The 14044-nt window shown below is 43.8% G+C and overlaps 1 protein-coding gene across 1 annotated transcript in view; it reads right to left on the bottom strand.

The window, feature by feature from the left end:
* Positions 1-13265, bottom strand: part of onecut2 (one cut homeobox 2) — a 22851-nt gene extending 9586 nt beyond the window's left edge. Inside the window, exon 1 of the mRNA XM_035184971.2 lies at positions 11789-13265. Coding sequence (XP_035040862.1) covers positions 11789-12986 — 1198 coding nt within the window. The 5' untranslated portion in view covers positions 12987-13265. The remainder of the gene's footprint in view (positions 1-11788) is intronic.
* Between the last annotated feature and the right edge of the window lie 779 nt (positions 13266-14044).

Here is a 14044-nt window from a genome sequence, read left to right as displayed (position 1 = left end):
AGCTTCCACAGCTTCCACAGCTTCCACAGCTTCCACAGCTTCCACAGCTTCCAGCAGCCGAGCGGCACAGAGTGAAATCAGAACAACCCCAGCATCGGTTTGTTTTACTTATTAATATGGATTTAGGTTTAATTAGTAAAACATTCCCATACAGATCTATTGGCTGATATGTAAATGAAACAAATTAGCAATGATTCCTAAGATGTTGTTTTCAAACCCTTATGACAATATACTTTTGTCGTATTGGGAAACTATATGAACTATATAAAATAAATGCTGGTGCTGATATTTCTGTGAAAGGCTCAGATTAGCGGGTTTGAATTGGCCAACAAAACCCACATGAGGGTAAAAGTACTTCATAAATGTAAATGTTTCCAAATGACAGACACCTTGACTCAGCACTGACTCATGTCTCATGTTTACGTCACCAGGCATCATGTGATTTGAAATCGATGTCACATGTGTAGCCACAGATGTGATTACATGTGTTTTTTATATGCTGGTAAATATCACAATATCAGTGCTCATTAAAACTTCATCGTCCACCAAACCAGTTCACTGAGTGAAACCAGCTCCTCCTGCAGCAGCAACCACCACATGAGCAGAGGAAATATAAATACCAGCACATAGACAACAATCAATAACATCCATGAGGACTCTTCTCTTCAGGAAAAGCTGGGTCACTGTGAACAGAACCAGATGTTGTGATTTACGGCCAGATGTTTATTTCTGGTACAGGAAGTTGTGTGTTGTTCACATCGTGAGATGGAAGCTGACGGTGTTTGAACATCAGCTCCGTGTGTTCTCTGCATTTCTTTCAGCTGCTAAACTATCGTACATTCAATGGTCTGTGTTTGTTGGTTTTATTCTGTGTTATGAGACGTGAGATGAGGCTTCTCCCCTGCTCGTCCTCCTCTCTCTCTCTCCCCTGCTCGTCCTCCTCCCCCTCCTCTCTCTCCTCCTCTCACTCTCCATCTCTTCCAGGAACAGGTCTGGATCAGGTTCCTGCAGATCAATGGAGATCTGGGTCCGCAGCGTTTACGTTATCATTGCCAGTATTAATGCTCTTTTAATCTGCTCGGGATTACAGCCATCGATCCTCCACATCATCCATCCCCACGCACACACACAGACACACACACACACACACACAGACACACACACACACACACACACACACACACACACAGAAACCAAAATAAGAGAAAAACGAGCAGAGACCAAAAAAACATGTACTTTTAGCTCCATGTTCTTTTTAAAGCGTTAATAATAAGCCAATAATAATAACAACAAATGAATAATGACTAATACAATAGTGATAATAATCCTCCTCATTGGTCAGAGGGAAATCAGACCGTGTGTTTACTTTCCTCTTTCCTCTCTAACTCAGTTTGTCTTTCCATGTAAACCCTTCCTGTGGCCTGACGCCGCCGTCCCGCCTGTCGTCGCACATTACGCCTCTGGACAGAGTTATTTCAGCCGCACGGTGACACCAATACTAATTAACCTGATGGGGGTGAAAGAAAGAGCGAGAGGAAGAGAATTCAAATGGGTAGAGATGTCCAGCGGGCTCGGTCTATTTAAAGGTGTCTCATATAAACATCGGTAAATCAATCCTACATAATGTTTGGTATATGCTGTAAATAATTGATCAGCCACGTTCCTCCCGATACCAACACAACCCCAAGAAGATCCAGACTTTCTTTTCCACATCCATTCCACATTTCCACAGGTTTCCAGTATTGATCGGACCTGGAAACGTCCTGGAACCTTTTGAGAAAAGCCTCTTGAGGTGAATCGTATTGTTGTGAAGAGGCTCCTGACGAAACACGACACTTCACAAACTAAACAACACCAGACTGTGATGGTAGAGGGGGAAAAACAAGAAAACTAAAACAGGTAAATAATAAACGTAACCATGTTGTAGACAAACCTCTCTATCCCAACTCAACCATTAGTCAGCCAATCAGCTACTTCCTGGTTATCATGTGATTTCAATCAGCTTCAGTTTGCGTCATTTACGTTAAAAGCTGGCGGACATGTTGGCTCCGGACGTGGCAGCTGCGGTCGGTTCATCACGAACCTTTTACTACAGATTACCGAGCTTTTCATTTGCAAACAACTGCAGAGAAGTGGCTAAATCCTACATTTCCCACAATGCAACTCAATAGCTTCTTTTATTAGACACCAATTCTGCTGATGTGGAACTTGTAAAGTCGTGGTTACGGGATTTAAAAGCAGTAACAGATGCTACATGAGCCACAGAAGCTAACAATTTAACAAAGTAACGTCTCGTCTCCAGGTTTTCAAACTTTCTGTCAAATATCTACTTCTGGAATCACAGAAAACGCGACACGACTGCTTCCAGCGGCTGAATTAACCATGACAAGCAAACAAGTATCTGTGAGAGTCGAGTGTTTCTTTGTAGAAGCTGCAGCTGGACACTCGTTTACAGCAAACACAACTCAAACACAACTCAAACACAAAGCAGTAGCGGTCCTCAGCAGCGGAACAACACGCAGCTCCACCGTAGAGATTTACAGTTTCTGTTGAAAGCTGAAGGAGAAAAATGACTCTTGTTTATTCTCTTTGAGCGGGAGACAGAAAACCAACAGGCCTGATGGGAAACGTAGGCTTTAATTTGACTCTGTGCTGAGATGAGACACAAACAAATTGGCTAAATTGTGTGAAAAAGAACTGATAAGGGTGATTTAAGCATGATTCAGAATTGTGTTGCTGTTGTCCTCCCTGCATCTGTTTGTGTGTCGTGTTGTGTTGTGTAGCTCGGACTGATTGTGCGGCGCCTCGTTGAGCTCAGAGTCCAGGTGTCACGTTTGATTTGACCGCTGTAATAAAGCGGCGACAGAACCATTTTCTCCTCTCAGCCCGAGCCGCCCGCTCGGCCCCGGCAGCACTTCCATTGCTCGACGCCGCCGCGGCAGCGTAATTGGTGCGGACAGTCTTAACGAAAAATCACTACACTATTCCTCTGATATTCTTATAGGGTGCAGGTTGTGGAGAGTCGGAGCGCACGGGGCTGACGTCGGGAGTTTACAGATTTGATAAAGAGGCGAGAGCTGCGTGGAATGAATGTGATGCTTTCAGCGTTTCAGTGATTCTGTTGCTGTCGTCACGTCAGAAACCGTCGTCCTTCCCCTGAAGTTCTCCTGTAATGGATTCAGTATCTCCGATGTTTGCATGGACACCAGATATTAATAAGATCTGTCTGTATCTGTATCTGTATCTGCTTCGTGATCACAGTGCTCAGATTACACCGTCACTCAGTGGAGCTCATATCTCTGCCCAACAGGCGTCTTATATTCAATCCTCATATCTAAGACAACAAATGAAATCCTCCCCCCATGAAACCACATTTAAATCCACCAGATCCAGATTTCATATTTGGATCTGCACCAAACTGATAAAGAAATCAGTCCTTTAAATGTGTCTGATTATTACCATCAAGATCCATGATTCACTTTTGGTTATTAGTTGAAAATATGTAACAAAAACTCTCCAATCTCACAACAAGTGATGAAAGATTCCTGAATTTTCCCGGCGTCAATTAAAAACCTGAGACGACAGGAAGAGGCGGAGTCACGTGACCTTTCAACATATTGTGCATGTTGAGGTAAAATTGTACAAATCAAATCATTCTTATGAACTTTTCTAATCTTCCACCATTTAAAGAGTTTATCTCCAGTATTCAGCAGGAAACTTCTAAAACATGACAAACGTCACAAACTTCTCGATCAGGGAAAGATGGTGATTGTGGTGAAATAGATATTTACAGTTCAGGAAGTTAGAGACAGACACGTCCTTGCTCCACATATATATCACTGCTCTCCTACACGGATTAAAAACATCAAATTTTATGCAGCAGAATCACAGACATCATCTTTTTTATTCCACACATTCATCCACCTATCTAAACCTGTAAACTCCATTACCCACGATGCAACGTAAACAGCTACGAGTCAGAGATGGAGGGGAGAAGAAGACGACGAGCATCTGAACAGCTCACGTCTTTCTAACTCCACATCTCCTCCCACACTTCATCTGGAGACACACAAGACTCTCGCACAACTTTGTAGTCGTGCAGCTCAACACCCAGAAAACAGTTTCTGTCAAATCTTCTCACGCTGACACACAAACAAACATCAAAAGTCTCCTCTCAGCAGCCTGAAATCCATTATTACAGATCGATAGCAGCCCGTGAATATGCAGGAGGTCAGAGCACAAAACCCTGAAAACGGACACAAACTGTATTCCCACAGTCTGAAACTGTAAGACGCACACACACACACACACACACACACACACACACACACACACACACACACACACACACACACACACACACACACACACACACGCACACACGCAGAGTAACTGCTGGTAATCGGTGTCATAAAGCAGAGTCCGGCTCATTAATAATGCACCATGTCTGCTCGCAGCAGGATGCGTAAAATGGAAAATATTCAGGCGCGTCGTTCAGATTTTCAGGACAATTTGACTCTAAGTGAACGTTAATGGAGACGTCTGATGATGCTCCACGTTTTTCTTCTCGTCAACAAATAAGATGAAAACAGCAAAACCAACGAACAGAGATCTGATCCCACTAATGAGTCTGATTCTCTCTGTTGTCTCATTAATCCAGAAACACAGATTCAAACAGCGTCAGACGAATATAGATTATCTGCCAATACTTACGTTACACGGTTTAAATTCTAACAAGCAAAACACTTTAATATCTTTGTGTTTACAGATTAATCTACACACACGTTCGATTCCTGTTCTCATTCGCAAGTCTCTGTACATGCATCTGTGGATTCTTTACAAAGCTGGTCACACACACACAGATTGAGATGCAGTGGCACAACTCACACACACACACACAGACACACACACACTATGGCTACAACATTGGCCCTATATAAACCAGACTCTAATCATAACAACAGAAAACCTTCCAGTCGCTCAAAGATCAAATCCCTTTTTTCTCCAGGAGACGTAGATTTTACGTGAGAGATGGAACAAAGTGCAAAGTAGAAGAGATTTGAATGATTTAAATACATCAACCAGATCAGTGTTTTGTTCTGAGGAGAGAACGACGCGACCGACGGAACCGATTCTGTGTTTTAATGTGGATTTAATTCATTCGAGTTTATTTGTGCTGCAGTTTTCTGTTTGTGTTCGTCTCTAACGTTGAGCTGCTCCCTGCTCACACTGATTCCAGCATCGTTTTCTTTTCATCCATAATTCACCTGCAGTCGCAGACGAGCAGCGTCCTCCAACCAAACAATGGACTCCCTCCCTCCCTCCCTCTCTCTCTCTCTCTCTCTCTCTCCCTCTCTCTCTCCCCCTCTCCCTCTCTCTCCCTCTCTCTCTGCCCCCTTCCTCCATTTTGCCTGGTTAACCCGACTGCGAGGTGAAGAAGAAGTGAAGTGAGCAGACCGAGGCGGGTCACGCCGAGATTCCCATCAATAATTCATCGGGCCGCTGCTGCCTCGGCTCTTGTGTTCAATTCCCCCGACAATCACATAATACCTCCCCCCAAAAGAGAGGGAGAGGGAGAGAGAGAGAGAGAGAGAGAGGGAGAGATGGCAGGAGAAAGAAAATGAGGAAGGAGACAGAGAGGAAAAGCTCCAGACAGAGAGATGTGTTTTTCTTTTATTAGAGTTGTAATGATGTGCATTTGTACCATTTCTTTTCATCCTCTCGTCAGTACTGTACTCAGACTGAACGTGGCCAAAGGTTTGTGGACACCTGACCATTACAGGCGGCGTGATGGACGAGCGGCTGAGCGCAGTGTGTCGCTGCAGAGCCCCGGGGCATCAATCTGCTGCTGTTACAGCCTCCGCTCGTCTGTGCAGGATGTTTACAAGGTTTTGGAACCTGGCTGCAGGAGTGTTATTGAGGTGCAGCTCTGATGTTGGGTGACAACTCTGACTCACAGTCCACGTTACAGTTCATGTGAGAGGCGGTGACGCCGCTGGACTCAGGGAATACAAACTGTTCACGGTTGGAACTGAAGCATTGAGGTTCATCTTCATTAAAACTAAGGTTTAATGTCTCACAGGCTTTTTCTTTTTGATATTATATTCATGTTCGTTTATTCATTAAGAAAATGGCTGTAAACCAGATCACTACCTGGACAGGACCAAGCAAGATGGACAGAAATGTTTTAAAGATAAAACGTGGATATTGATCATTATTATAACGATGAAGGTTAAAGACTGATTTCCTCCTCCCTCTCCTGAGCAGAGAATGACAAATACTTTAAAACAAATCCGAGGTCGATTGATTACGTGTTAAACCTCCTCACTGGGTTTACACAATCAATAAGCAATATATGGATTCATATTGAACTTCTGTTATATTCCTATTGATGAATATTACATCACAACAATTAATAGTTATTCTTTAAAAGGCTGAATTAATTACTCTGGACACTTTTCCTTCTCACGAAGCTGTTTGATGATTCTCCCACTTCCAAAGCTCTGATTATTGGATTCTCCACTGAGAACAAAACCAGATCCACACCGATCGGCCACAACATCACCAACTTCAAACCAGTTTATCTGAATCCCTGGAAACCACTGAGGATGTGGGTCATGATTCGGAGGAGAAAAAACAAAGGAGCCAGAACCACGAACAGCCTCCAACCAAAACTACACAAAGACACATGGACAGGAGCATCCCAATACTTTTGGCTATATCATGAAATTATGTTATGAACATACAGAACAGAGCATGAAGATAATGTAACAGCAGACTCAGCGAACAGCAGAAATAACCTCATGTCTCTTATTTGTTTCTCCTCCCTGCTGCTGCTGCTCTCTGCTCCTCTCAGGGTCGGGGGAATATTTGCTCCATCTATTGTCTGAGTGTTGCAGCTCCGACCTTTGACCTCAGCTCTATTGGCTGCTTGTAGCGTTGTTGATCTAGGAATTGAGGCTCGCTCTGTTTCCACAATCGTTTTAAACGAGGAGGAAGAAGCTGCGGGATGAGCCGAGCGTAATGACTGGCAGAAAGAATAGAAAGGAAAAGGACGAAGAAGATTCGGAGAGGAGCCGTGGTATCGAGGTTTTCACCGATTCACACACTCGACCAATCAAGAGTCGGTCTCAGTCCGTTTTTATATCATCAAATAACCAATTAAAAACAAACTTACTTAGTTAAAAAATAACATTTGGAAAAACATCAGCGTCATAAGAACTACAGAAAATGAGAGAAACCATATTTTTAGTTTGGTCCATGTCCTATCTGCTAACATGGAGGAGGATCTATACTGCAGCCAGCCACTAGTGGGCGATCCATATGATTTGGCTTCACTTCATGTCGTCCATCTTTATTTACTGTCTATGGTTCGTGTTGCTCAAGGTTCACGACTGAAAAAGAATAAATTCGGTGTTTGTATCGGCTCAGGTCACAAAGTGTGGATCAATATTCAGCTCGGGTTTCAATCTGAGGTTTGATTTGTGGCAGCTACAAGCAGCAGCAGCAGCAGCAGCTACAAGCAGCAGCTACAAGCAGCAGCAGCAGCAGCAGCAGCTACAAGCAGCAGCTACAAGCAGCAGCTACAAGCAGCAGCAGCAGCAGCAGCTACAAGCAGCAGCAGCAGCAGCTACAAGCAGCAGCTACAAGCAGCAGCTACAAGCAGCAGCAGCAGCAGCTATGAGCAGCAGCAGCAGCAGCAGCTACAAGCAGCAGCTACAAGCAGCAGCAGCAGCAGCTACAAGCAGCAGCTACAAGCAGCAGCAGCAGCAGCAGCTACAAGCAGCAGCTACAAGCAGCAGCAGCAGCAGCTACAAGCAGCAGCTACAAGCAGCAGCTACAAGCAGCAGCAGGGCTGCAAGCAGCAGCAGCAGCAGCTACAAGCAGCAGCTACAAGCAGCAGCTACAAGCAGCAGCTACAAGCAGCATACAAGCAGCAGCAGCAGCGGCAGCAGCTACAAGCAGCAGCAGCAGCAGCTACAAGCAGCAGCTACAAGCAGCAGCAGCAACTACAAGCAGCAGCTACACAACAGCAGCAGCTACAAGCAGCAGCTACAAGCAGCAGCAGCAGCAGCAGCAGCAGCTACAAGCAGCAGCTACAAACAGCAGTTCAGCAGCAGCAGTAAAACTACGAGGCTGCTCCCTGTGTTTCTGCTGCTGACATTTTACAACAGATCACATGAACGCTCCCCCCCGCTCTCCTCCAGCTCCTCCCTCCATCGCATCACTTCCTATTAACCTCCATCATCAAACGGACGCCCTGAAAATCAAACACGCTCTAATGAAACAACACAAACGTCTCGTCCACGTCAGCGTGAGCAGAAACTTACAAGTGGAACAAATCAAACCGCTGAATCCAGACAGTTGAATATTTAGATTTCTACTAATCACAAAAGAAAATGTGACGTATTTATATTGATTGTTGTTTTTTAAGAATCTATTCTGCAAAAACTGTTCGGCCACTTAAAACCAAGTTACATTTATACCACAAAACATTTCTTCACCTAAAAAACGACCGCAATAAATCTCACAACAGATTTTAGAAGAACAGAAATCACAATTAAACATTGTAATGTGTTTAAAATTTAAACACAATTTCCATAAACTCACTATGCAAACACCACAAAACAGGCCCGATGGTTCAATGTGGGGATTTTTCACAGTTATACACATAGTGATATTTAAAAACTAATTTAAATGTTCTTTCAGGACTAATTTTAAAATATTTTTTACATTATGTAAAAATTGTCTTGTTTGTTTAATTCATTAAACTTTATTTTTATTAGCTTGATAAATAAAGGAAACACACTCGTTCTAAAACAGAGAGTAATTTAGGTGATATTCAAAATGCCTTTATATAAAATAGAATAGAATATTCATACGATCGTTATAGTGAAAATGATCTTAACACAAATCAAGTTATACGACTCTACTGTATATTCTGTATGTTACTTGTTATTTATTCACTTTAATCTCTGATCTGTTTCCTGTTTTATTTTGATGTTACGTTTTCTTCTTGAAGATCAATTAAGTTTTAACTTGTATCAGCAAAATTATTGATATTTATTGTTGTTTTAAAAACCACAGGAGTCGCGTCATTTCTCAGATTATTACATAATTACTAGATTAAGTCATTTTAAATAAGAATAAATAAACACAATACTGTAACTAATCTAGGAATATTTTAGGAATGACATGTTATAAGCTCCACAGCTGTGTATTAAATTAACAATAAGTTTTTTATATACTTCTTACGTCATTTTGATGTTAAATTTCTACATGAGTTTTATGTTGACTTGTACTTTTTGTTTTAATTGTAACGCTGTGAGAGTATTTAGAGCAAACACACTTAACTAAGTGTAAAGAGTCAATACTACTTTACATGGAGGCCTCGGAATATAAACTGAAATACGTCACAAAATATATCAAAAATAACGTTAGATATATTATTGTGATGCTAAAATAAACCACAGGATCTACATGTTTGCTTCTTTAACATAATCTAACAAATGTTTAAATCTTTAATATAAATATCACAGTATAACAATAACAAATTTAAGTCTTTTAATATCAGTAAAGTCCGGCTCTACTTTGATTGTTAGATAATAGAAATTTAATGAAAAGCTTTTATCTCTGAAAATGTAGCCTAATCTTAAAATGACATTAAAGTTGTTTATATAAATATATTATCAGAAACATGGTTTCGACTGGACAGCAACAAATATAAAGTGGAGGTTCAATTAAACTCACTTTATTAATATTATAATATACAAATGATTTCCGACGCCTCATGCAAATGCTTTTCACAATTATTTGCAAAATCTTTGAGGAAGTAAATACAACACAAAACCTAATTAATTCTAAATACTGTGTGACAACACTTTGTATTAACTGTACATTTCCCTGCAGTAATTTAATCTGTGTAACCTACTGTTCATTTCATAGTTGTTTATGTGAATATTTACATGAATCTAATTTAAACCTCTTGTCTGATCCCACTCACTTTAAGTTTTTCTTTGTCATCTTTGTGAAGTTATATGTATAAATGTGTGTCTTGTAGCTCCTGACAACAACAGTCATATAATGTTAAATTTAAAAATATAAAACACGAAATTTAAAGCATTTTACTTCAATCAGTAAAAAGCACCGAAGCAAAGTTAAAGCACAGAAAGTGAACGAAGGTGAAACCACCAACAAGTATTTCTCCTCCAGGAGCAGTGAACAGTTTGAAACATCTAGAACCAGAAGTTTTATCACTAAGTTTATCTGAAATCAAGCGAATAACATTTGTTATTGTCTAATAAAAGTTCTGTTATGAGCTGAGACAAATCTCCTCATTTCTAACATGAAAACTATTTAAAAAACCAAATGTATTTTCTCCAAAAGCTTGAAACAGCCACTGAGATTATTCAACACGTCCGTCAGTGTTTAACTTCGCACTCTTCATCAGAAACCTCATCGTTTATTATTCTAAATCCAGTTTTTCTTTTTAACTTTCAAGCTGCAAAAATTGGACAAACTGGATAAAGAAAAACTGACATTATAACGATATTTCTGCTGTAAAAGATCTTGAAGTTAAATATATGTTCAAAACAAAAAGGGAAAATAATGTGAAGACTGAATTTTAACCTCGACACACGAGGCCCATTAACACAGCAAAAGACTCAAACTGGAGAAAAACCACTAACACTCAACTCGTGTTACGTTTGTGCAGTTTCCCAGTAACTGCACACTCAGTAAAACACACGTGAAATGAAAACGTGATTAATGATCTTCGGATTTCAAAATCTGCACAAAAACACTTCACATAAAATGATCAATTCTGCAGAAACAAAGTAAAATCATCATTATTCCTGCAAACCTGAATAAACCCTGAATATACCTTAATAAACCTGAATAAACCCTTTATAGACCCTGAATAAAACCTGAATAAACCCTGAATAGACCAGACTCTGATCCAGATCTGTTAAAAGCCTCCTGCTCCTTTTTGTTTAGCTCCATCCCTGCTGCTGCTGCTGCTCCCTGCAGACAATAGAGGCTCGATGCTGGGACCCAGCTCCTCACTAGAGGGGGCACCAGACCCACTGATGCTCCGTGTCACAGCTCTGTGATCACCTCCTCAGGCTCCCACACAAACCTCCTCCTCCTCCTCCTCCTCCTCCTCTTCCTCCTCAGACCCTCAGTGTCTGCCTCCTCACACCTCTCTGTCTATATAATAACACCATAATAACACAAGCAGACTTCAACAGGCTCAGGGATTATTACACCAGAGGAAACGTGTGTTGATCCAAATTATTCAACCCAACCACAAACAAGGGAGAACTTTAATGTTAAATCCTTAAATTTAGTGGAAAATAATCAAATTCAAACAAGGAAATTGTCTTTTGTAATTGTGCCTTTTCTTTAAATAATAATTTGATTTTTAGCTCCTTTTTCCTGAATTCTGCTGAAGCCTAAAGCAGAATTACGCACAGGGCCAAGGGGCTGGAATCTGTTGGTAAACGGTGCAGAGCAGAGAGAGGCGACTGTTGGAGGGAAATCCCGTGACCTTGTCATTTCCTATCGATCTCTTTTCTTATTGATCAATGGTGGTAATCATAACACCAGCGATTCTAAATAAATGTCCCTGATCCAAGCCGGTGCGCACGGAGACGCACCGCAGCAGCAGCAGCAGCCAGCGGGGCGAGAAAACACAAAACCCACAAGTACTCTGCGCTTTTTAAATTCCTTTTACGCACAAAGCCAAGCTGAGCTCCAGCCTGGCACCGAGAGGTCCCCCTGCTCTTACCTGCGAGTCTGAGGGCCGACATCCTCTGGAACTCGGGCTCCTGCAGCCACTTCCACATCCTCCTGAAGGTCTCCCGGCCTGACTTTAGTTTACTCCAGGGTTTGGGGTTCCTCAGCAGGTCCGACAGGGTCCCCTGGGAGCGGCACAGCACCCTCTGGGCGAAGATGGCCTGGGGGATGCTGTACCTCTTGAGCTCCGCGGTGATCCTCTGCGCTACCTCCTTGGTGTTGATCTCCTCCAGCTGCCCCGAACTGTTCCCCCCCTGCGTCCCCGAGGAGGAGGGCGGTCGTTCCCGGTTGGAAGCCAACACGGGCCCGTGGGATGGAGACTGGAGATGGGGGTGGGGGTGCTGACCCATGGAGGCGACCGGGTGCCCCGGGTGGTGCATCCCGTTCAAGTGGGGCATCATGCCGGCCGTCGGGCCACCGAGGCCTCGGTGCTGGTGGTGGTCCCCCCTGGCCAGCATGGAGGCGGTGTGGTGCGCGTCGAAGTTCAGCATCTTGTCGTGGCCTCCGTGCGTCGCCGTGCCGTAGTTGTGGAGACCCTGCTGGGTGTTGTGTATGGAGCCCAGGCCGTTGCCCAGCACCGGGGACAGACTCTGACCCATCCCGGACATGTGGTCTTTGTGGTAGGGGCTGTACAGGTTGTTCATGCCCGGTAGCACCCGGTCGTCCCGCATCAGGGTGAAGCTCCCGCTCACGTTGCCGGAGAGCCGCTGGTGGTGGTGGTGGTGATGGTGGTGGTGGTGGAACTTGTCGGACACGGTGGAGATGGGGGGCAGCGGCTGCAGCGGAGTCAGGGTGGTGTAGGTGCCGCTCATCCCCATCCCGGGAGAGGACGCGTCGCACGGGACGCTCATGGCGTGGTGCAGCGGCAGCGACAGCTCCGGCCGGTACTCCCCGCTGCCGTCCAGGATCGTGGCCATGCCGGAAACCATGGCCGAGCGGGACGCCAGGTCCTGGTGGATCCGCAGGGTCGCCGCCGCCGCCGCCGCCGCCGCCCCGTGTCCCCCCGCCGAGCCCCCGCGGTGGTGGTGCGGGCTGTGGCCGCTCATGAGCTCCGCGTCAGGGGCCACGGAGCTCACGGACACCCCGCCATGCAGACTGCCAATGCCGTCCATTGTCATGTCCGTGTTCATGGCGTAAGCGTCCAGGTCCTTGGCCAGGCATCGATAGGCGTTAGTGTAGGCGGTCTTCATTCATCTGTCGTCCAGTCCATCGGGTCGAGCGGAATCGTCTCTCCTCCTCTCCCCCCCCCCTGGTCTCCGGGACGGGTCAGTGCTCGGGTCCCCCTCTCGCGTCGCTCTCCTCGGCTGGCTCCTCGTCCTCCCTCGGTGTCTCCGGCTCCGGGTCTTTGTGCACATGAAGCAGTGTGTTCAGCTCGATGTCGCGGGCCTGTGCGGCGGCTCCCCCATGTCCAGCCTCTCCTCCTCCGGCGCTGCTCTGCTCCTCACACCGGAGCTGTCCACGGTCCCCTACCCGACCTCTCAACGCAGCCTGCTGCGGGAGGAGGAGGCGGAGGAGCGGGCTCCAGCGGAGGGGCTTCACCCGCCTGACGGACGGGGGGCGCGGCCAATCAGAGGGGCTGGAGGGGACCCGAGGGGAGGGGCGTGGGGATCAATTAGCCAATCGGAGCCTGTGGTGGACGCAGCGGTGAAACCCTGATGCTGACGTGAGTGAGATTTGAAACATGATTCTTTATCATCACTAGAATCACTTTATCACTTACTTATCAAATACAATATCTATTTTTATACTCTCATATTTCAGTTATTTACAGTAAAATGATTCATATTCAATTCTATAATATTTATGTTAAATCATAATAAAGATTTATAGTGAATGTATGTCTGTTCTCTAAATACTATTCTTTCTGTTTCACGATTTTGATTTGGTTGAATTCTGATAAATCATTGATTTAAACTTTAGACATTTATATTATATTATTTCATTTCAGTTTGCTCTTTAACTGTTTTCCTATTTCAACGTGTAAAGCACCTTGTAACTGTGTTTTGAAAGGTGCTGTATGAATAAAGTTCATAATCTGAGCATCAAATTCATGACATTAGAAATATCAGGTGGGAAAATCAGGTTTGTAAAAGAGTTTGTGAGAAAAATGACTTTGTCAATTCAAGATTATTTAAAAGCTTCTAAATGGATCATTTTATTTATGACACTTACAACCTTTAATACAAGATGTCTTCATCCTAATTTATCAAAATTATAAGTTTATAAATAAATATAACATTAACAATTT

The sequence above is a fragment of the Hippoglossus stenolepis genome, chromosome 18, assembly GCF_022539355.2.
Source record: "Hippoglossus stenolepis isolate QCI-W04-F060 chromosome 18, HSTE1.2, whole genome shotgun sequence".
NCBI lineage: Eukaryota > Metazoa > Chordata > Actinopteri > Pleuronectiformes > Pleuronectidae > Hippoglossus > Hippoglossus stenolepis.
The sequence above is the reverse complement of the archived record's forward strand: the minus strand, read 5'-3'. Positions and strand labels throughout refer to the sequence as shown.